This window comes from Corvus hawaiiensis, chromosome Z (assembly GCF_020740725.1).
Source record: "Corvus hawaiiensis isolate bCorHaw1 chromosome Z, bCorHaw1.pri.cur, whole genome shotgun sequence".
NCBI lineage: Eukaryota > Metazoa > Chordata > Aves > Passeriformes > Corvidae > Corvus > Corvus hawaiiensis.
Genome location: NC_063255.1, coordinates 65,220,438 through 65,245,562, shown reverse-complemented (window position 1 = coordinate 65,245,562; position 25,125 = coordinate 65,220,438). Strand labels below are relative to the sequence as shown.

The 25,125-nt window shown below is 35.9% G+C and overlaps 1 protein-coding gene across 5 annotated transcripts in view; it reads left to right on the top strand.

The window, feature by feature from the left end:
- Window positions 1-25,125, top strand: part of UHRF2 (ubiquitin like with PHD and ring finger domains 2) — an 82,644-nt gene that overhangs the window by 14,275 nt on the left and 43,244 nt on the right. For 4 of the 5 annotated variants that reach the window (XM_048292307.1, XM_048292310.1, XM_048292309.1 and 1 more), the window contains exons 2-4: window positions 2,219-2,461; window positions 7,738-8,000; window positions 18,629-18,847. In XM_048292307.1, the coding sequence (XP_048148264.1) occupies window positions 2,219-2,461; window positions 7,738-8,000; window positions 18,629-18,847 (725 nt within the window). The remainder of the gene's footprint in view (window positions 1-2,218; window positions 2,462-7,737; window positions 8,001-18,628; window positions 18,848-25,125) is intronic. The other variant, XM_048292311.1, reaches the window with a different exon arrangement.

Genomic DNA, 25,125 nt, shown 5'->3' with positions numbered 1-25,125 from the left:
AATAGGTAGTCTGTGCATGGTGGTGTGTGTATGCTGTTAGGGAAGGCAGCTTCTTACTCAAGGTCTAGCCTTGTTATGTCTTTGTTTCTGCATGTGTTAAATATAACTATTTCTGGACAGATTCCTTTTTCTCCCTCTTTTTTTTTAAATTTGGAGGCTTTTTACGTTTCATGCTAATAGAGAGAATTTACTTGTGAATCAATAACATAACTTATTCTGCAGTCGTAACTGAAGAATAGATTGCAAAGACTAGCCGCAGGATGTCTTTTTAATTGTGTGTTAACACTGTTAACCTAGTTATTGTAGATAATTCAGGCTGTTCAGATTTACATATTTACTGAATTAACTTTAAACTGCAGTGCCTCAAAATATTTTTCTGTCACTCTGCACAGGACCTGTCCTGAGAGAACAGGAACAAAGACAGGAAAGCAAATCTCTCATCTATGTGTTTCTTACATATATTTGGTCTACTAGGAGCAAAGTTATCATTTTCTCTCCAGCACATTAGCTTTCAGAAGATTTTGTCATACCCCACAGTATTCTAGGAACTATACTGTAATCTCTGCCACAGTCTATACAGTCCAGTTGGAACAGAAAAATGGAGGATAAGTTATGTGTCTCCATAGTATCCAATTTATTAATTATTTCATAATTGGTCTGTTTTGCAGGTGTGCTGCTGAACTTTTTAACCACTTTGCAAGCAGAAAAACATCGCTTGGTAGGGGTTTAATCTTAAAGGTGGCCAGGAGTAGTGATCAGAAGCATTAGCAACTCCAGCTATGTGGATATCCCCTTCAGTGTGTTTTTGCAGTGTCAGTATTTGTCTTTGTTTTGGGTTTATTTGTGCTTTGAATATAAGAATAATGCTTTAAGCTTATTAACAGTGAAAATGCTTGTGGTGTGAAAAGCCCCCAAATCTGGATTGTAATAGGGCTGCAAGAACACTCCTCTGCCCTTTGTGAAAGAGTTGTCAGAAGTATAGGAACGTGTGACATGGTGGTACAGAAAAGGGTACTTAAGCAGCTTTCTTCTCTGTATGAACTGCCAACCCTAAAAGCCCAGGCATATGAGGTGGTGTTGGTAGTCACCTGGACAATCACAGTTACTGGAGATTTCTGCTTTACTTGCATTTCTTTAATAGTTACAGCATGAAAATCTTCAGTATGGTTTTGTGTGCTTTGTGTTGAACTGGTTTGAAAACAGGCAGCTGAACAAGGTTCTTGACTAGACAGCTGTGTCAGCTTCAATTACTTTGAATCAAGCTATGAATACTCCTGTTTACAGATCCCAGCTGTGGGTACAGTAGTTTTCATCAGTAAAGAGAATTAGGGTTTTTTGCACAGATTTTAAGTTAATGGAAGAAGAACTGGTTCATTTCTTGACTGTCAGCTTCTGTTCGTAACTGTCCCCTGCTCTTTAGAGTTGTTTTGAAAAAGCAGAGGGGATGGAGAAAGAAATATGGATTCCACTTTCATCTATCCTGAGATGGTTTGAGTGTTACAGAAAACTATATTAGTGAGAAACTGGGGAAGTGCTCCTTTTATTTCTTTTCTGTTCCTTCTTGTTCCATTTTTCTTGTTGTGCTGGATACTTGTGGATACTGGCCATAAGCTCATGAAAACAGTTCTGTTTGCAAAGATTCATGAAACATCAACTGGTGTTGAAAGTCACCTGTTCCTGAAAAAGAGGGTAGGTGACTTTTTTGCTGCTAGAATAGTTTGGAAAGGCATGAGAGTTTTTTAGTCATGCATGTTTTTCTCCCACTGCGATGTGAAGTAAAATGTAGCTAGTTCTAATTTTGCTATTTCAGACCAATGCATTATACTTTCGGGTGAATCAAATCTCTGCTTCAAAGATGCTCTAGGTCATTGAGGGTGTTTAACTGAGCAAAGCAGCAGTACTGCTTCCTGTATTTCCTGGTGCACAGCTTGTCATTTTTTGGTGTTTCTTAGCTTTATTGTAGGCAGGTAACACTAGTCTGTAGACACGTGTTTCTAGTTTTAAGCCTTCCAGTGATTTTCATTGAATGAAATTATGGCTGCAGTTAGTTAGCTTGATGAGTTTGATTTTTCATATACTCAAGACATAGGTTTTTATTTATCTGTAAGATATGGCTGCCTCTTCTGGTCTGTGCAATTATTATCTATAAAAAGAGGATTTGAAAACTACTTAGGTATCTTAAGGTAGAGTTTCACAAGTACACGTTTCTTTTTGACAGCTAGAAGATGGACACACTTTATTTGACTACAATGTTGGACTAAATGACATAGTTCAGCTTTTGATACGTTCTGATTCTGAAGCTCCTACCACTGCGTCTGTGACAGATCAGGATGGAGAAGTCAATCCCTGTGCTGTTTCCAACTGCAAGAACAAAGTCAAAAAAACAAACAGTGGATCACCTAGTCAGCCATCTACATCATCTCGCTCATTTCTCATTGATCCTGGCATTGGATTGTACAAGGTATGTACAAGCTTTAAAAGCTGGAAACTTGCCTCACTCCTATGGGTTTAATTTTATTGTTGAAAATGTATTGTTTTATTGTATCGAAGAGTGTATCCTCATTGATTTCTTTTATGATTTGATAAAATTCCCCAATTTGGCTTAAATGAAATTCACTTAATTTAAACTGACTCTTGGAGAGTCATGAGCATGTCCATGTACCAAGCTCACTTTTCAGGAGAGTTCTCAAACTCTGACACACTGTGTTCTTCAAAGCAGGTTCTTGAAAGGTTCTTAGAGTAGCTGTGAAACAAGTACTTTCTTGTGGACAAAAGAAACTAATAAGGAATAATAAGGAAAATGTGTTAAAGTGTAGCTTTTATCTTTATTTTTTCTTCAAGCTTGCCAAATGGTTGTTATAGTACTAATGTTTCAGTGCTGCATTAGAACTAGACAAATTGTAGAAATACACAGTTTCTATAAGCTATATGTCATGTAGTGATTCCTTTTTTTTAATGTAGGTTTTTTAGGAATTGCATACCTAGTATTCATTTAGTTTTGTACCTTGTTGAATTTTTCAGTATTGTCATGCAGGATTACATCAGTGTACCAGAACTTTAATTTAAACAGAAAATGGGCAGTTTCCAGATTGCTAGCTTATTGAATATTTAGTAGGACGTGTTTATATGAATATCTCTATGTATATCTATCTGTAGGGAATGATAGCATTTCACCTCCTCTTTGGGTATTTCTCTTAGATAAGATATAGATGTAAAAGTAATTGTTTTGCTGGAAAACATCCACAATTGCAGAGAAGGAAAAGGAGGTTGAGGTTGCAGTAAATGGGCAGACTTAGTACAGTGTTGCCTTAAAGTCCTTGAAGAATTGACAAGTCTGGCTGAGAAAACCATGAGCTGGGCCTCTGGCTTATCTTGCGCCTGCCTCAAGCAAGGCCTAAGGATGGAGCAATGTCTGGTGTGAAGCAGAGGCCACATGGCTGTGTTGTTTCAGTGGGGCGCAGAGGAGCACCTGCACCAGCCCTTAGGCTCACTCCCCCTTCACCATGTTTAACAAGCCTTGCTAAAAGTCTGTTTTCTTTGTGGAGATAAGGATGTGTACAAAGGCTGTCAGGCTGATGTCAGTGAGCCAACCTCAGCAGATGGACTGGAGTGTTTATTTTACCTTTTGTATCAACTGTATCAGCTGTAAATTCTGACCAAAAGTTACTAAGATCTGCATTATGTCCTATTTGCATATTAACTTTCACACACCTAGGAATGCAGATGAAAAGAGAGCATGTCTGTGTAAGACCACAGTCACCATAACCCCACCTGTAACGTGAAATTGTTTCTTTTGGGTAGGACCAAAAATTACAATATAGAAGGGGTATTTTTGGGATAAAAGACAGGTGGAAAATGCCTCTGCTTGCTTGGGATAGGTTGATGGACTGTGTCTCTCCTCCTCCCCTGAAGGGGTGCATTTACGTGGGCTTTGTACCTCCAAGTTACATTGGAGCAGACCCAGGAATATTTATTCACACTCACATATGAGTATTTATTGATGTTTGAAATATTTATTATTATAGATGAGTATGTATTAGTATATATGGATATTTATTAGTATATATGAGTATTTATTTTTATATATGAATATATGTGTTTATAGTGCTAACGGAGTATTTTTATATATGAATATATGTGTTTATAGTGCTAACGGAGCTCTGTTACTGTACTTTCTGTCATGACACATATTAACACTCCATAGTTAGTGCATTGCTCACTGGCAGTCCTGAACCCGCCTCCTGTTGCTTCAATAAAACTGCACTATTGGTGAATCTGGATTGTGGATGTTACTGAGCACAACCAGACTTAGTGCTGAATTGATCAGAAATCAAGCCCAGTGGCGCCCAGCCCTCTGATCTCTGAAGACCAGCTGGAACACAAGGGCGTTCATTCTCTGCCAAATTTCTGTAGCTTTAATGCATCAGAGGCTGCCACGTATACAAGGTAATGTCAGTTGGAGTTCTCTTCATTCTCTGAGGAATCAGGGAGTCACAAAATGAGTAGCTTCAATATGGAGACACAAGCTTGTGTGCTTCCTTTTTCTTTTATGTCCATTTATTACAATGTGAAGAACTTCAGTTCTTCAGTTCTGAAGTTTTTCCATTAGTCAAAAAGTGTAAAAGGTAATATGAGAAAAGATGGGGAGGATACTGGGGAGATGGGATAACACAGCAGATAGACTGATCTGAGGAAAAGAGTACTAAAATACATGTTTTTCAAAAATGCTAAATTTCAATATGTTAAATTAAGTAGTTAATTTAACAGTGTTAACTTTAGCAGTAGTTAAGTAGTCTCTTAGCTGTTTTGTTCAGGGTTAAACCAGAAAATATAACAGAGAATGCTGATACCAGCAAGCATACCCAAGGAAACCTATTTTGTCAAGTCAGCTGAAATTTTTGTGATGTTTCATTCGAGAGACCTAACACTTTCTCCTTCATTAGTTGTGAAGTGATTAGCTTTTCAGTCAACAGTGTGTTTTCAGTATGCCTCAAGAAAAATTAGGGTGTAGTCGTTTCACTGTTTGCTATCTGTAGATAACAGTATGAATGTATACAGAGGATTTCTAATTACAATATTTGAAAACTTTGAAGAATGTATTTTTACCCAGTATTGTAGTTCAGAGGCCATAAACTTGTTTAATGGAAGTCAGTAAAAAAGTCCTAGGGCCTAATAAACTAAGGTACATTAGGTGGCTAAATAGGTGGATGGATATATTTAATGATCTTGGATTTCATTGTCAAACAGTAAGGAATTGTTTACTTACTGGAAGAATTATTTTGCTACAACTTACTCTATCTGAGCAAAGTCCTGTGCCTCATTGGATCTTCATACAGAGCTAGACTCAACAAGATACCTGTTACTCACTCCATGCTATGGGTAGTCCCAACCTCTGTGCACTGTTCTCTCTTTCTGATTTCAGCTACCACAAGGAAAGTTAGCCATGGAACCAGCAATTATAAAAAACAATAAGAAAATAATGGTAGAGTTGATACAGGAAATAAAAGTTAGTAATAATTATATTATTGTTAGGTGGTTAAAATAGTGATTTAAACAGAGTTCCTCTGTGTGGTCATTGTATATTATGTATATCAGAATATTTTAGCTTGTTTTATATCCCAGTTGTACCTGACATCTGATACAGTTTTATGGGCCGTGAAGGACTAGTAGTGGATGGATTTATGTGCAACTCTTGTTCCTTGTTACTAAGAATTGTTAGTGGTGTCTGGTCTAAGACCTGGGAGGCCATCCCAAGATGGACTTGGCGTGAGTGAAGAACGCTACCTTGGCTAAGCAATGGCCAAAAAGAAGAATACAGGATGAGTTTTAAGAGAGCAGTTACAGTAACACTAGTTTGGGCATGCAACATGATGTTAGAAAAACCAGCTCATTCAGAAGCACATCCATGTTTCGTTTTTTGATTCTCACATGGTCAATTTTTCTTCCAAAAAACTCTGACTGCAGCAGAAACATTTTAGCCAAGAACACTAGCTTGGAATAAAAACCAAATGGAATCTGTAATTAAAATCAGTGTTTGTTTAATACTGTTCACAAACAGCTACTAATAAAACAGTTCTTAAATCTGACACCACTCACACAAAATAGTTGTATTATGCTCCTCAGAAGTCTGTGGTAATAATTATTTGATTATTTGCTCTTACTCTTTGCAAGTGTGGGGAAGTATATTTCACATCAAATTTACATATGCATGCATTATAGAGGAATAGTTAAGGGAGTTTGCACTGATGTATTGGGGTTGTTGGTTTTTTTTGGTTGGTTGTTTTTTTCAATTTTTTATTATTCTGGATCTGGAGATGATGGATTTTACCTTGGCTGACATAGTTTCTTTGGGACTTCCATAACTGGTTGCAAGAACTAGCAGTAGATGGGGGAATCCTTAGTAGCGTGTATCCCATTCAACTGTGTTTTGGAGAAGAGGAGGTAAAGCACCACTTTGAGCTGCTACTAATTCAAACACATAAGATTGCATAGGGATGCCTTCTTGAAGGTTCCTTCTAGAAGTGCCAGAGTCCACTGTTTATGTTTAAAATAGACTGATAGATTTAAAATAAGGCTGTTCTTCTCTGATTCGTTAACCATGTGGCTGAAATTATCATCTTGGTAATAAGCTGTACTTTGAATACTGTAGGTTCTAAGAAAGAATAAAAATACATGTTGGTATTTTACATACCGTAAGTTTGGGAAGTTATCTGAAGAGGAGGAATGGAAAGAGTAAAGCAGGAAGTATTCCTTTAATGGGATAAACTTGTTAGCTGAAACTGATGTCAGTTGTGCTTTCAAACCTAAGGATTGCTTCACTCTAAATACTAAAACTAACTGAGTTTTGCTCCTGTGAAAATACAGTAAGATGATTCATATCTTAGAAATTAGCCTTTGGAGTGTGTGAGAGTAAGTATCTCTCTGGCACAGTGCTGGTACTTGACAAAGACTGTAACCATATGTGTATTTACATACATGCATGTGTCTCATATTGATAGTTAAAGGTATTTTCTATGTGCAGTAGTTCTTCTGTAATAATTTTTTTATAGTTGGTGTACTGTTGAAGTGGTTTTTAAATCTTTTTTCTTTCGGTGTTCTCAGTATTATTAAAGGGACATCTGTTTATTACCTGAAGATTAGAAAAAATACAACATGATTTAGAATAGTAAAATGGGCAGTCATAACATTTTAGCTGACTGTAACTCTTTGGCTATCTGGCAACCTTGTTAGATTTTTTTTTTTTCCCCATCTGTCCTTGAGTTTTTAATGATGAAAAAAATCTTGCAGGACAGAAAGGTAGAAAGTTAAATAATAATTCCAAGTTGGAGGCTCAGGAAGGTCTGTAAACCCTTCAGTTGTGAGCTAGTATTTTAATACTGTGTGTGCTTTTTATAGCCATAAAGAGCAGTTGGTGAAACAAGAGGAAAGGATAATGAAAGAGATTAAGCTAATTTTCAGGTTTGAAGGGGAAAATAAAGTTAGCATTGCTTTTTAAAACTACATACAAATTACATTTATACTAGATTTTAATGAAGGAAGAGTAATAAAATATTGAAAGTGGATATAAAAGTATTTATGATTGCATATTACTTGAACTTGCTTAAGCTCTACTAGTTATTATAGTGGTTTTACTGATAACAGAGTTAAGCAGTAGCATAGTAAGTTGTCTGATTTATTTTTTTCTTAATTGGTATTTTATAAAATAAGCATAAATTCATTATTGAATTTTCCTTTTAGATAAATGAATTGGTGGATGCACGTGATGTCAGCATTGGAGCCTGGTTTGAAGCTCATATAGAAAATGTTACCCGAGCAACAAAGGGACATAAGAATGGTAAAGCTCAAGGCAAGAGTGGTAACACTTACAAAAGGACTAATGGAAACTTAAATCAAGATCATTCTAGAGAAAATGCAAATAATTTGGACAGTACACCTTCCACATCTTATTCAGACTGTATGGACACTGATGAAGAAGCTATTTATCATATCAAGTACGATGAGTAAGTGCTCCTGATACTATTTTGAGGACATCACATGTTGTTATTTGGTTTGTATAAACCAAGAATTTCTTGAAGAAGCTTGGAATCAAAGAAAGCAAGTTCAATATTGCAACCAAGAAAAAAAATACTAAAAAATTTATAACACTTTTTAGTGGATATAGCAAATCCATTGGCAGTAATGATGTTTTTCATGCTTAAATACTTGTGAAGTATTAATATCTTCTCTTCATAAGAATATCCTTTCTATATAAGAATATACATCCTTTCTACATAAGAAAAAGAAACCATACAACCAAATTTTAACTGTGGGTTTTTTAAGTAAAGTTTTTTTAATTTTTTTTTTAGATTATTTCCTGTGTATATTGAATTCCTCTAAATGGAGCTGAAGGAGAGCTCACCTTAAAGCAAATCTTTTTACTTAATTTGGATTTGTTTTATTCCAAATAGAGCAATTGTGCACAAAATTTCAGATTTGCACTTACAGTAGAAATTTGTTATTGAGAACTTCGTGACTGAGGACTTGAAACTGATGCTGAACTGGAGAGAGGGTGGGGTTTTTTTCAAGTTAGTTTGGGGGGTTTTTTCCATTCTCTAGTCATAACAAATTCTAGAGCCTGCAATGTGTGGGTGGGAAACCTTGAGTTTGAAAGGATTTTGTATTTATGAGCAGGCTTTGCATCATTTCATTTGCTTGAGAAATGGTTCTGAAATTTTTTTGTAATAATGTGTTAAAGCAGTTAGTTAAGCTTCTAAACAAATAAAATTTTAAATGAGTTGAGTATTTTTAATTTTTGACACTGAGATTAGTAAAAGTACTGTAGTTTGTGCAATGTAAGATTGAGATAGAAGGATGCAAAGTATATTCAATATTAACTAAATGTAGATTTTCAAAACACTTTTTTAGAGTAGCTATTTCAGCTTTACATATTTTAATATGCAACTGTGAATCTGAGTTACATAGAGCAAGCACTTTTTGTTCCTCTTACTAGTAATAGATACAAGTTAATGCACTTTTTTGACTCTATGCTGAGTTTGGATTCCATATCTGTGACTTCAAGCCTTTTACATAAAATGTGAGAGAATTAAAATGGTGGAAATAGGAATGTAAATACTTCAGTGAATATTGCAAAAAATACTTGAAAATAACATAGCCAACTGTTACGATCAAAATGAAAATATTTTTCCTTGGAATTAATGTCTTTGATGGTGTGATTTCAAAGACCTGTCTTTAATATTACATGATTTTACATTACTGTGGATATATGTAAGTTAGCAATGGGCAAACATTTCTGAGAAAGTATTTGTAACTGTTGTGGTGAAATGTTACTTTATTGTAGATGCTGTCATTTTTTATGAGTTGGAAGTACAGAAGTAGAAGAAGTTTTGCAACAGTTCTGATTTTTCTTCGGTATAGTCTTACTGAACAAAAAACCATTGACCTCTGTTTATGTGTATTTCCCTTTCAGCAGGTGGAGACAGTCTGCCTACTCCTATAAGTGGTTGTGTATAGCAGTTGTATGCACTTAGCCAGCAAAATTAAGTAAGGCGCAAAAGCATAATGTGGCAAGATAGTCACATTTAAGCTGTTCAATCTAACGTAATGGATGTTAGAGCTTTTGGAAAGAAAAATTATTGGAAAGTGCGACTTGTACACTTATGAGTGATAAAGTTTTTGATGGATGTTCCTGATACAGTTCTTTTGGGGTCTCTCTTTCTTTCTTTTAGTGTTACCCAACATGCACATTCTTATTGTAACTACGTTTGTGCTCCTACCACTTTGTTTTCATACATTAGTGTTTACTTCTTTGAGGTCTGTAGACAACACTTGTATTCTGCCACCTCTTTGTGCGATGTGGATAAGTAGGAAGATCATGGTCTGCTTTGACACACAGTTGTTCTCTGCTCCAGAAATAGATTAATTTATCTCTTCACTCCTGTTCTTCATATCTCACTGTGAATACTGTGCCCTGCACAGTTACATGTGCGTGGGTGTTTTGTTTTTCAGGTTTGGACAAAGTACATACTGCCAGATGTACTTGGCATTTTCTAGTCTGTCCTTGCTGTGTTGTTTTGGAGAAGCTCTTCTTCTTTTTATCTCTGATAGATGATGGCTGTCATGGGTGGCATAGTTCCAGCTCTGTCTTTCCTACAACAGGTATTCTTACATGACACGAAAACACTCTCCATTATCTGAAATAGAGTAAAAATGACTTACAAATGGAAGGCATAAGCCTGGTGCCAGTAAAGCCATCAAAATTACTTTAGTACTTTGGAAGGACTATATGTTAGAGGTGGGCAGAGGTGCACAACTTCTCAAATCATAACTGATGCTTATCTGTCTGTTACATCCTTCCAGTTTGAAAAGAAAAAAAAAATCACCACAAAGATTACAGTTGAGGGATAGGTCACCTGTAATGGATTGGATTGGTCTACTCTACCCACTAGGTCACTATGGTTTTCTAGAGCCGTTGTTCTTAAAGGGTGAAGCAGGACTTGTCCTTTTCTTAAGTGAGAAAGCTGGCTTTAGCAGCAGTGCTGCTAGATCGAAATATCAAAAATCATTGATATATTGACTGTGCAAAACTTGAACACTTTGGTATGCAGTTTCAGATTCCATAAAAGTGCACCTCCTCTGAGGGGCTCAGTGTTCATTTGTTCCTCTTTCCATTTCTTGTTTAAATAGTGTAGTTATAGTGAATGTGAAAGGAAAAAGTATGACAGAGCTGTTTTTGCAAAGAGTAAAATTAAGGGAAATTATCCTTTCTGGGCAAGAATTAGTTATAGTAATTTCAAAGGGGTAACTAACTTACGACTAAACAGAGCTTTCTTAGCCGCTGTGACTGCCACAGATAGGAGGTACTGCATATCCCTCTGTGATTTTTGATAACAGCACTGTTGAGTTGTTTCTGTAGTGGTTTCCTCCTGCCTCTTCCACCACCACCCCCCACCCCAGCTGTGTGTCTGTTATTTAACTAAATTGCTGCAATAGTTTTAAGGCCCACATATTTCTGCAGAGAGAAAACCTAGGGCCATTGGGAGGAACAGAACTCAGTTTCAGATTAAATTGAAGTCACAGTTCTTGATAAATGCAAAGGTTTAAAAGACGTGTGGTGCTTGTTTGAGAGCCCTATTTTCATCAGTGAGGAAGAGACCTAAGTACCAGTTTTACTGCTGAACTTCAGACAGTACCAAATTTCTTGGCGTCCATTTGAGGCTATGTAACTTTTGTGTGACACTCCATCTTCTGCTTTCAATTTCTGAATGCAGGTTTTTCTCTGGTGGTAGCAGTTTGAAGGTGTGTTTCTGAAGTGTCATCTTCCTCCCCTTCTTAGACTTTATTCCCTTTATGTCCATTTCGCCTTTGCATTTGTGGGTATCACAAGGAGTCATTAAATACTTTGAAGTCAAGGGTGTGCTATCAGGTTTCATAAAATGCTATCATACATCTCTTTCTTCTGCGCCCAGCAACTGACTTCAAATACAGAAGAAATGAACCTGTCTTGAACATAAAGCCAAATCCTGATTTAAAAGGACTTGTGAAGAATCCGACACATGCTGAGATCCTAAAGTTAACTGAGATAACTGTGGGTGATCTCCACCGCAGCTTGCTTAAGAATCACTTCAGATCAGAAGTAGGACATATCAGTAGCTCAGAGTGGCGCCATAAGGACATGCCTACAATGCTGTGTCATATTTGCCCCTTCTTAACTTACTGTATTTTGTATTTGTTACTGGTGTAGCAGTGGTCATAGTGTACTTCGAGGGAGACAGTTCTCATTCTGCAAGTATTAGCTTCTTGATCATTAGCTCCCCAAAGCAGTGGAAAGACTTAGGGGTATACAATCAAATAGTGTCTTTTCCTTCCTTTTCTTGTTTAATTCATTTGTAATCAAGTCTTTTCATTTAAGAAAGCTCTCAGCAGAAGCCACGGGGAGGCTGGATGTTTCTGCAGCATGAGAAATTTCAGTATGACTACCTATATGCAAGTAGAGATTCAGTATGTCTCAAGTGTAGGTAACTTTTTTCAAATCCATTGTGTTTGGCTGATGATATTCCTCTCAGGCATTATAACAATCAGAGAATTTTATTTTAAACCATGAGGTAATTTCTGCATCATATGCCATAAAGTATACGGTTATTTATTCTGGGGAACTAGTTGCTTCATGCTTAATGTGAGCTGTGGAATGATGCTCTCGTATCTTTAAAGTTGTAAACGCGCGCGTGCACACACACACACACACACACATATATTAAGAAAATTAGGATCCCACTATGTTGCCACAGAGGTCAAAAAAGTATAGTTGTCCTGTGTGGCTGTTGAAGCAACATGCAAGACACGGTCTTATAGTTGGAGAGCGCAGAATATCTTGAGGCGATGAGAAGAAAAGTTCTAAGAACTACCTGGTCAAAAAAAACCACTTTCTATTTGAAAGTGTCATCCCCAGCTGAAGAGATCATCAAGAGGATAATAGTATTAAACTTGGTATTACTTTCTCAAGGAATGGTTTGAAGATTGGACTTGTTCAATAGGTCCATTTTTCTAAATGTTTTTAATGTGAAATTCTCAGATATAGGTAGTAGGGTGGGATTGAATAGATTGTATCTGAAAATTCACATAGATGACACTACTGATAAATTGATTTTTGGAGACCAGAAGACAGTATGGGCCATTCTCAGATGAGATAGCCCCTACTTCTTTCTCATACTTTGCTTTCCAGCTGTGTACATCTGATAGTGAAGTTGCATTGAGTTTTGTGGTTGTGTGACTGTACAATGAAGTGCTCTTGCTTCCTAATACATGTAAAAACTAGTGTTTACTAGGTGAATGTTACTGGATTTTGTCACTCATCAGTCAAATAAATTTGCCCAGCCGGGCTGGAATATGGGAAAGCATCCCTGCTTTTTTGAGAGGTAGCTGCTTTGTGCAGCGTTAGTGATAGTGCATGATGTAAACCATTCTGTTTTGTCTTCAGTGAAGCAATGCCAAAATACATCCCTTTGCATGCTATGTGTTTCTCAATTAATCCTTGTAAATGTTTAGCTGAGTTATTTGACTTTTTCTTTATATACATCAAATACAGGAAAGAGTGCACCTCAGAAGGATGCATGCTATCAGATTCCTGACTGTAGTTTCAGACACTGAGGTGAGGAAAGGGATTCCTTTTGAATGACATGAAATTGATGGCTAGAAACATAACAAAATGATGGGAGCTACAGACTGTAGTTTAAATATAAGGCACTTATTTCCTTTTGTTTATGTTGGACAGTTTATGTATAATTTCAGAAGAGGAATAAGAGCTATATTGTCTGCTGAGTAGAATTTTAAGACAATCTGTTCCTAAGGCTAACACATGTTTTTTTTCTGACCTTTTGTCAGTCACAAACCATTTTTGTAAGTAGTCTGAGTGACTACTTGAACCACTTTTCCTAGCTGTGTAATTTTGTTTTCCAGTTTCTAATATCAGTGATTAGTTTGTTTACTCATTCAAAATTTTTACCTCGTATAGATCATTGTGCAATGCTAAAGTAATAAAAGAGCTGCTGTGTCAGATGTCTTTTTTCCATATATCCTCACTGGAAAGAGTGCCACCAGAATCATTCAGACTTGAAAGTATTTTGTGGGAGCTGCACACTAGTGCTCTTCATTTCAAGAAGTCTGTTCCTTGTAAGGTTGTGTGTCCCATTTGCAATGGGTTTCTGACTGCATATTCTGTATTTTCTAACGTCAGATCATAGGTATTAAAGTCAGGGTTTTGACAACAGGCGTTAACTATTTGATTTCTAGTGAAGTAGACACCATGTGCAAACTGAAAAGGAAATAGTTTGAGGTGACAATCCAGGTGTTTCCTATATTTCTTTAGAAAGGACTTGAGCTAAGGCAGGGTGGCTTTGCTGTCCTAGTTTTGAGAGAACGACTAACATAATAACAGTTAAATTTTTTTTTGGTTAAAACTGATTCTTCGCTGAAAAAAATGGTGTGATCAGTGAGAATAAGATTGAATTTTACTACTTACTCATTTATCTTGAATTAGCTGTAAGTGTTCTCCTTGCACTCCTGAGGAGAGTTTTTTAAAAAAAAGTCTGTTAGTAAACGCATGACATGTCATCCTCTCTGCTATCTAGTGAAGTAAACCTGGTCTTCACTTTATTCACATTACTTGAACTTATAATACAGCAGTATTGTATTAAAAATTAAATGTTTTATGTATTTGTTACGCTTCTGAACTTCTGTTTTGATACTCTAATTTCCAGATTGTCTCCCTTCAGGGTATCCGTGTTGTCCACACAGCGCAGTCGTGTAAGACTAGAAGTTACTTTTTCTTGAAATTCAGAATTAAAGTAATTAGGAAAGTAAGATTGTTCTCTTTAGTCTATTAATACAGTTTCTCAGTGTTTAAGCAGCTTAATTGTGTAATTATTAGTTGTTAGGTAAGGTTTTCAAAATCTTGTTTATGTTCCATGTGACTGATTTTTATCTTTATTGGTATTCATTATGCCTTCCAGTCTGCCTTTTCAAATATATTGCTTATTTTTCTTGTAACGACAAATTATCAGACCTACTGGTTTTTTGGAAGCGCACAGCTCGACTACCCCAGTGATACTTTTTTTCCCCATTCATAATTGTGGCTTACGTGGTCTTCCAGAGTAGTGTTTTTTCAAACACTGTGTTGGCTTTCTCAACCACTACAGCAAAACTGGACTCATTTTTTCCTCAGGTTATCAGGATGGTGGGAATCTAGTTTTTATTCAGGTCTACCTTCTCAGTCAGATTTACCTCTTCTAGGAGTTAATTCCATTTTGTTTCTTTCTTTGTTATTGCCCTTTATTCCTTCATTCAAGGGTTGAAATGACTCTTTTCTGAATTTTTAAATTGAGAAAATAAATTACACTTTCATTTTCTTAATATTGGAAATTTATTTTTAAAATTGTACATCTGCACTAACATTCCTCGCTATATGAGTATGGAGAGTGGATGAGGAAGTCTTTACTTTTGTTCCCAGAACCTTATCTTTCCAGTTCTAGTTGTTCTAGTAACAGCTGGGAAAAGTTTTAGAGGGTAATGTTGCAAGGTCTCAGTAAATTGAGCAGACTTAGGTTTATTTTGACATGGAACTACTATGTGTCATAGTATTTGAGCATTTTAGGAACCAAAGCCAATCGTCTGACCATAGCTAAGAAATACTGGAATTGTTACTTCATGAATAATTCTTTGCTATGGGGAACATCTACACAGATAGGAAATCTCAAGAAATCCTTGCTATGCTGGTGTTAGAAATATTACAGGGAAGAATTAAATTAGAGGTAAATAGAGACATCCTATGTGCAATATTCATTTAAATCTTATGATTGTGCTTGCTGTTACAGCTCCTTTTTTCAATGTTAGTTGCCAAATGTCCTAAAAACATGGAAAACCAAGAAACAGTCCACAACTGTTTTAAATTTAAAGGTTTAATTGTGCCTTGTAATCTTCATTTCAACTGGACCAAATTTATGCTAGTCTAAGTAAAACATTGCTGTGAAAATGTTTGTTTTCTCTTGAGTGTTATCTTAGGATTTTGAAAGTAACTAAATAAATGAGAAAACACTTTCTGCATATGTTCATGTCTCACAGTAGTCCTTTATTAAAGCTTGCCAGAGTGGGCAAGAATTAATTTTCACTTAATTCTTGAGGTTAAAATATCCTATTTGTTCTCTTTATATTTTAGTTAATCTACATAAGCCCACATATTCCTATCTTGTGATTCTATGCTTAAATACTATTCTTGCATATTTAAGAGATTAGGTCTTAAATTAATGCGTGACTTTTACAAATGGCATGGTAAACTTCAGGAAAATGAATGTGAGGTAGTAGAATTTTCTAATGTGAGTGTGATTTTTTTTTTTTCCATATTTAAGTAAATTGTGGCATTAGACACATTTGAGGGCACAAGTTTACTGTGAAAGTACTGTTTACTTATTAGTGTAATAATGAATAGTGGTACTGAGTTTAACATACAGAGTTTAACTCTGTGAAATTTTTAGCCTAACTCAAAACTTGTGACAAATACTGCTTCTGCTATTCTGCCTAAGGTATCAGTTATAGACAAAAGTGAAGGGTTAAATCGCTCCTAGCATTCACCAACAACTATGAAGACTTTTCACTCTGTGTGAAGGCAGTAAAAACATTCAATGTCTGGAACCCTTTACAAAAGAAAGTTGAAATATGGCAAAAGAAATCTCATTTGTTTTTTTCTGAAGTTTCTAAGCATGTGTTTCTGACCAGTTGATTAGAGGAAAAATGCACTCAGTGGAGAGTCAGCCTTCCTTTTCTTCCTTTGGAAAACAGTTAGTTTCTGTTTATAAAAGAGGATTTTGGGGGTTTCTTTTGGTAAGTGGTCTTGTTCTAGTCAAGCTAATAGGCAGTTTTTTTGCTTGGGATTTTTTCATGAGCTATTACCAAGAACAACAGTGGAGACATTGTTAATGATGACAATCTTTGAAATTCCTCATCAGTACAATAGGAAAGATTCCGTTCTGTGTTATATAGAGGTGGAAAAGATAACATGAATCTGAATTTAGGAAAAAAAGTTTGTCCAAAGCTCTCCCAGTTAAAACAGAAGCTGAAGACATTTTACTTTCAGAAGAGAATAGATTTTTCAGGTGAAGGTGAAGTTTCTCTGAATGTAAACTCTTGTAAGTCACATATTTTGATTTTTTTTTTTACAGTGACATGGGAAATTGTAAAAGGTTTATTGGTTATTTTTACAATCCCATATGTACTTTTTATTTGATTATTTCACTGTATACATAAATGGTGTCTATTTTTGATCTATCTTCTCTAGTTTCCTATGTTTAAGCACTATTTTGGTTTCAGAGTTCAAGTAAATTTATTGTTTATTTACTATGTTTTGCTTCTTGTCTTCTACAAACTTTAGGAGGGGTTTACTGTAAAACTTTTGGAACTGATTAGTAGGTCAAATATAGCTGTCTAAAGATTTAGTAGGCTGTTGTACAGTAATGTGATGTTATTTGGGCACTCAATAAAATAGGCATGACCTCTATAGCTGTTTTTTGCTTTGTCTTATTACCTGTAGGTAAATCAATCGTGGTTTTTGTGGATATTATAGTTAAAATATTAATAATTAATATAGTAGAGTGGTATGGTAATTATTTTAGGAGAAAGTTGCACAACATAAAGGCAAAACCTCAAATGTTAGCTTTTTAGTATGCACTGAATTTGGAAACAACATGAGCAAAAAAACCTTAGGAAATGTGGAGAGTTACATCATATGAAACTGTTGTTTTGATAACGACTTGATCCCAAGCACCTGTCTTTGTATGATATAACTTCTGTTGTGCATAATTTTATAATTAGGATCTGAAAATGTTGGTGAAAAAACAGGCTTTGTATTTAACTTTTGTAAGTGGTTAGAGATATATTCTATTACTTAGCCATTAGTTTATCTGAAAGTACACCCACTATTAAACTGTTGGGGTTCATGCTTCTTTAAACAAAACAATCAATAAATCTCCCCTGTCCCCCACCCCCCCCCGCCATCAGTAGTAGCAAACTGGTGTGTTAGATTTAATAGAAGGCACAAAACAAAGCAAGATGAACTTGTCTAAAATGTATTCGATTTTATTGGTGGGCTTTCAGGCAACTGTTCAGGAGTACACATCCTGATTTTGGGCTATAGTCTGTCAGAGTCTCATGCTGTTAATGACAGTTTTAGCATTTCTTCCTGTAGTAAGTTACAATGTGTGATTTTCCCAAGACCTTGAAATTTTCTTGTTCACTACAGGGGGAGGCATGTTGGAAAGAGGTAGAGCCATACTTTCATTAGTAAGAGTAGGATTTTGCCGTTACAATTTAACAATGCTGTTTGATAAAGGTATATTAATTTAACTGTGAGTGCTCTTGGTAAAGTGCCAGTAACTGCATGATGAAAATATGACTTAAGATACATTATCCTCAGCATTGTTTGCTGAGAAGGGAGAATGAATAATTTTAATAGCAGTTGTTTATTTGCAGTAGACTCAATTTCATTTTCTCTGGTCAATTTGTTCTGTGAGCTCATGTAGTATTAGTTAAATGATGGGAGATTTTTATCTGCCTACACACAGCATGAAAAAGGAGCTTCACTGTAGCATCTTTTAACTTTTTGTTACAGGCTAGCTTTTTTTTGCAAGTAGTATTTTGATCATGTCTATATTCTGCTGTTTTTCCTGCACATGTGCAAATACAGGCTCTACTATCAAGTAATATTTGCCTCATTCAGAGGAATATAAGAAAACTGTAGTGTTAAACTGAAAAGCATCTCAAATTCGAAAAGGTTTCCTTCCTGCATTGGGATTTTAGTTATAGTTGTGTCAAATAACACTAAATTATCAAGAAGTGCATATAGATTTACTTTTTTTTTTTTTTTGAGAACTCATGGAGACCGTTTTTCCCATCTGAGAAGAGACAAATTCTTAGTCTGTATTCAGAGGAAAGCTATATTTAAAAAAGGATATAAGGTCAGATTTTGTGGTTCTTATGTGACCAAAGAATATGTAAAAACTTTTACTTCTGAAAAATGTTGTCTGTGACTTCCTTTTTACTCTTGCAGGATTCATAATCATTGGTGTTGTTGGTTTTACTTTTCAAGGTACCCAGAAAATGGCATAATAGAAATGGACACAGTTAATCTTCGACCCCGAGCAAGAACCATTCTGAAGTGGAGTGAGCTAAAAGTGGGTGATGTGGTGATGGTTAACTACAATGTTGAGACACCAGAAGAAAGAGGATTTTGGTTTGATGCAGAAATTACCTCTTTGAGAGAAATCTCAAGGACTAACAAAGAGGTTCATGCTAAAATTCTGCTGGGGTAAGATTTGCTTGACCAACTCAGAAAATCTCTACATATCATACGAAGTGTGCTTGGTTTGGTTTTTTATCTGCTAGTCACCACTAGATTAATGTCATACTTTCATTCCACAGCTGTGTGAATTACAGAATTACGGTGCACGGTTTTTACAGTGTGCAGACTTAACTGTGAGTCAGAATTTTTACTTTTCCTGAGATTGCTGGAGGCAACCATAAGGTCAGATTGATCAGAGTGTGTTCCAGTAATTTTTTAGATAACTGGGAACCCCTAGGTCTCACTGAGTATGAGTCATCTGTAACAGTTTGAGTAAGTCTGCAAACTGGCTGAATAAATTTTCAAATAATAAAATATTTATATAATATTATAACCTCCAGTAAGTAAAGCATGGAGCTGTGGAATGTGGGAACTGCAACTTTTCATGGTGACTAAAATTACCTGAATATCTTTGCTTTGTTTTACTGTTTCATTTTAAAGTTTCCGTACAGTTCTTAAGGAACGGTGTTTTCTGAAGATATCCATAAGATATTACTGTCAGTGAGCTGTGTTATTGCCTTCTTAGGGATGAGCAGCTGACCAATGATTGATTTAATGTTGGCATGTCCCACATTCACTCATGAGTGTTATCATTGTTCTGGGAGTGTATTCCTGAAAATGAATTGGACTATTAGCATACCTTGTAGTTTTCTGTACAAGAAAAGAGAACATTGTATCTATAGGAAGACTTAGTGTGGGACATGGTTAGTTGGAAGAGACACATAGAAGTCTCTGTGAATCAGGTCTAATTCAGTATTTTGTGTAAAAGTGCAATCTTACCTAGTACTGGGAAATAGAAAAGACATTGACTTGGTAAAGCATACAAGTAAATGAGAGTCTGTTTTGGGGGTGGTTTTTATTTTTAGAGTTATATGAGTTTTATTGGACAATCTCAGTGCATTATGATCGTCTTTTATTAAGTAAAGCTCGCACATGGACTTTTTTTGTAGGCAAAGCAAAAAAACCCCCAAACTTGAAATATAAAGCTAGAAAAAAATGGGTAGATATTTTGAATTATTAACTTGAAAGAGAGAAGAGATTAAGAAATGGAGGGCAGTATCAATAGAGAGATGCAGATTTTCATTGTAGTGCATTTAGTGCTTCTGGCATTTGGTGAGTCAGGGATGGGCTTCATGACCTTCTATAAATAGAACTGTCCAGACAGCAGTTTACTTGAAGTTCAAATGTCTATTGATAACATATTTTAAAACTGTTGCCTATGTGCATTCTTTCAGAGTTTTCCCCATCTATTAAAAATAGGATAATCAAAATATGTTTTATATTGGCAAAAGGTGGCTCGTAAAAAATTCTGGTTGGAACTCTATAGGGTAATCTTTTCTATATCTAAATAAACCAGTAGTTATGCTTCAAACTAGAAGATGGTAACTTTAAATAATTATTTAATGTCAGTACTGTGGCAGGTACATTGGGGTTCCCCATGATACTTAACACTTACTATCCTCGGAAAGGAATTGCGGGGGAAAACAACACAGTTGACAAATACCTATTCTAAGGTGATGAATTTGATTCAATTTGAAAAATGGACTTATATTTCAGAGAATTTTCTTCCTAATTAAGAACTCTGGTTTCCTTTAAATATCGACAGATCGTATATGCATGCAGTAATCAACTTGTTGCAGAAAGTAAGGTTAACTGAACCCTGCCATTTCTTAAATTTATCAAAGAATAATTCTGTATCATCTGTACTACCCAACTTATTCCTCTCAATTAGTAGTAAAAGAACAAGACAAATCTCCTAGTATTCATAAATTTGTGTAAGGAACATGCAAAAATAATTGCTTTGAATTTCAGGCATGTTGATTTGCAAATTAAAAACCAATCTGAATGTTTCATTTTTTATTAATATATAATATAAATAATGTTATATAATATATAAAATAATATAGAAATATATTAATTTAGATTAGAATCATAATGAAATTGTTATTATTTTAATCCATAATAATATAATTAATATTTTCTCTTCTATAATATTGATATGTGATTATGAGTTCTTAACATTATGTTAGCATTAACTATTTGTCTCAAATACAGGTGAAATTTATTTTGAATTTTTTATGATTATATGTTCGTGAGTAGTTGATTGTATGCTAATGACTAGTTTTTTGTGCACTACTTAAGAACAACCTTAGCAGGCAGTAAAAAGGGAGGCAGAACTCTTAGGTTTGAATCAGATACATTCATCACTTGGACTTTTGTTCCTTTGTGGTATTATATCAAAGAGACTTTGTATGAAGCAATTTTGTATGTGATATTTAAAGGTTTGATTTATTGATCTTGGTTGCTTTTGACAAAGGTTTCATGAAGCTGTTGGCATAATCACAGGAAATAACAAGAATGTGCTGTTTGTGGTCATGCTTTGAAGCTAGTAGAACGTATGATGAATACTTTTTTTTGGTGCACCTTTTGACGTGTGTTTGTTTGGTGTTACTTTTACTCATGTTGTAGTCATAACCCAAAGGAAAATTCCTGTACAGTCTGTCATCATTAGTTCATCTTCTGGAAAGTATACATGAAATAGAGAATATTACCAAAGAGAGGACGAGACTGAACAGGGGAGACAAACATCATTATGCAGAATAATTGACTGCTTATCATTAATTCTCATTTGTGCAGTATTCACATTGCAGCTGAAATTTGTAGCTGCAGAATGTCTAAAACATACCAAACAGGATTTACTGTGTCTCAGATGCAAATACTAGGGAAACAGCGGTGCTTTGACCATGGAATAGGACCTTAGGGTTCTCATGACTGTGTGTGCGTACTTGCAGTTCAGCATCTCTGAATGTGAGATTCCTAGTTCAGAGTATCTGTGGTACTTCTGAGCTGATTTTGACTGGCAAGTTACATCTCCGGTTGTAGATATCCTCTGTTTCTGTCTTTGAGGATCATGTTCTATTTCATAATGACAACACTTGTTTGTAATCCAGAATAATATGACTTGTCATCTTTGAGGCTAACTGTTCACAATTTAACCTTGGAGCCAGCAGATATGTTTAAATTCACTGTACCAAATCAAATCAAAGTAAATCAAATGATGCTCTGCATTTGCTCATTACTAGAATTGAAGATAGAGACAAAATTAGATCTTAGTTTTCTTCAGTAAACCCTTGAAAAGTCTGAGTTCAGCAAGGACTCTGTCAATACCAAGACTTGTATTTTGCTTAAGCCTTTGGAGATGTGTAAGAATGTAGATATAAATTATACAGAGTGAACATTAAACGTTCACTCATATCTTCTTTAGATGAGTGAATATTTACTGAATGTCTTCACCAATGCAGCTGTAAAGGAATGTAATAGAAGGGTCCTAAATTTTCGTGTTCATATTTGTCATCCTTTAGTTCTGTAGGTTTGTCTTCCTCTTTTTTTTTTTTTTTTTTTTTGTTATGGAATTCATTCATATTTATCATCTTACTACTCCTTTTATTCATATCTAGCATGTTTTATTCTCAGAATGTAGTATGATGTTTTAAAATTATCTTTATGCTACCTGTACAGATTTTACGTTTAATTTCTTCCTTTACTTCTTTTGGACAAGAGTCTCCATTTATGTTTAACTTCTGATTTTTTAAAAATCATACATATATTTGTTTTTACAGCTTTGCAAAGGCACAGAAATGAAACACTTCACAGAATAGTGAGGTATTCTGTAATAGTGAGTGAAACAGGCTGTGCATAGGGTTTTTTTGTTTACAGTTTCAAGAATTCTTGTGCTTCTGTGGATTTCTCTCTAGTAAAAAAAGTTATTGGCAGTTGTACCTTGTTTTGACACTTAGGAAAATAACCATACCATACTTCCTATCACTCTCAGTATATATTGTGATAATCATCATGTCTGAGTTGTTGTCATAATTTGATGCATGCCCAGTAATGTAGTTCTCATAGTGTTTCTTCTGTAGGTCTGAAATTTTCGTCAGTGTGGTTTATGCCTTACTAGAGTAATTTTCTACCCGAAGTAACATCCTGGTTTATTTATTTTATTGTCGTGTCATTGACTGTTGCTGGTTGATCTGGGAGGACATCGTTTTGATGCTCTGTGAAATATTAACAATATTTACTTGGACCCATTTTTTCAAGTAACTTTCATGCTCTTTCAGCAGGTATCCTAGTAATAAGAATTTTAATTGCTGAAGACCTTGCCTGCAGCTTTTTTGCACAGACGTAAAAGTGGCATATTTCTTCTAGGTGGCAAAACCAGAAAAAGGGTGAATTAGTATTTCCCCCTTTCTTCTTCTCCTTGTGACTTCAGTGGAGCTGGTCACCTCCTTTGATGAAGAGAACACCTCTTGAAGCAATAACACTGTTTCAAATCAAGATGGGTTTTGCGTGGCCTGGAAGGTCTGCTGGGATTTTTGATGATGAATCTGTAGAGGTGATCCCTAGAACTTCTTAAGCATTTCTTTGTACTGCTTTCCCTAGTCTCTACAGCTAGAGATAGCTCTTTTTGTGATACACAGCCTTAGTGAATAATCTCACAAGTCTTAACAGGAATGACTCTTGACAACCAGAATGTTTTGGGTACTGCTTAATTACCCTGTTGGACAAAAGAAATCATGTTAGCTGAAGCATTGTGTGAGTATAATTCTCTGTTTGAACTTAGAAGTGAAGTTTACTGGAAATAAAACTGTTCGTTTTTAAGTTCCAGGTTAGGTTTTTAACCTTTCTTCGGTTGCAGTTTCAGTTTTGGGGAAAAGTCAAGAATTAAAATATACAATGGATGCAAGGACAGAATATTATTAAAGAGACTTCTGTGTAGTGTGAAGTGCCTTCTGTTAATGATTCAGGTGTACAGGACAAACTGCCCAGGAGATATTGGGACATCAGTAGTTCCTGGGTTCTAGAGGAAGGTTGGTATCCAGGATGTATTGTTTCTGTCAAATGTGAGACAGAAGAACAGTGTCTGACTGAAAATAACTCATGAAGAGAGCATGAGCAGAGTTAATCCTGTAACCGTTCACCATGGTACTTGTCCTCTTTGCAAGCTCTTTATGAGATACAGTACCTTGATGCATCAAACCCTTGCCGTTGGTACAAGCTGGGGATGAACAGACCAGAGCAGCCCTGCCCAGAAGGACTTGGGGGTGCTGGTGGGTGAGAGGCTGGACATGACCCAGCCATGGGCACTGACAGCCCAGAAAGCCAAACGTGTCCTGGGCTGCATCCAAAGCAGCGTGGGCAGCAGGGCCAGGGAGGGGATTCTGCCCCTCTGCTCTGCTCTGCTGAGACCCCACCTGCAGTGCTGCATCCAGCTCTGGGGTCCCAGCACAGGAAGGACATGGACCTGTTGGAGCAAGTTCGGAGGAGGCCACCAAGATATTGAGGGGGACGGAGCACCTCTTCTATTAGGAAAGGCTGGGAGAATTGTGACTGTTCAGCCTAGAGAAGAGAAGGCTTTGGGGTGACCTAATTACAGCCTTCCAGTACCTGAAGGGAGCCTTCAAGAAAGCCAGATAGATGGCTTCAAATTGAAGGAGTAGGTTGAGAGTAGATATGGGAAGAAATTTTGTAGTGTGAGGGTGGTGGGGCATAGGAACAGGTTGTCCAGGGAAGCTGTTGATGCCCCATCCCTGTTGATGTTCAAGGCTAGGTTGGATGGAGCACTGAGCAGCCTGGTCTAGTGGAAAGTGTCCCTGTCCCTGGCCAGGGATTGGAACTAGATGGTCTTTAAGGTCCCTTTCAAGCCAACCATTCTATGATTCTATGGAAGAGTACATTTTGAGAAGTATTTGGCTGACTGTAGAAAGCTCTTTCATGTTTCTTTCTCGTTTCCCTTTGGAGAAAATTTTCCGTTTTACAAACACTTCCTGAATAGTTGTGATGGACAGGTTCTACACAGATCATAGGTATTCCTCCACACTATTTACCTGCATGCTTCCTTGTTGTACCTTAAAGAGGACAAATCTTCAGGAGGTTCCATTGAATAGAAGGGATTTGAAGGATTACTCTTTTAAGATTTCCTTGTCCATAATTCTTTTCTGATATGGAATAAATATTTTATCTTCATGCTTCCCTTTTCCTCATTTTTAAAAAGAGAACATAAAAAGTAACTGATTTGTCCTGTGTGCCATTTCCCTGCCTGATCTTAACTAGCAATATGGGGAAAACTGATAACTTGATTGTTTCGGTTTGGTTTCCCAAAGTGGAAGGAAAGTAGACTAGATACTTGTAATTTTTGCTTAGTCTTTTAAACTGTGAATATACTGTTCTTTGAAATCGTAGAATTT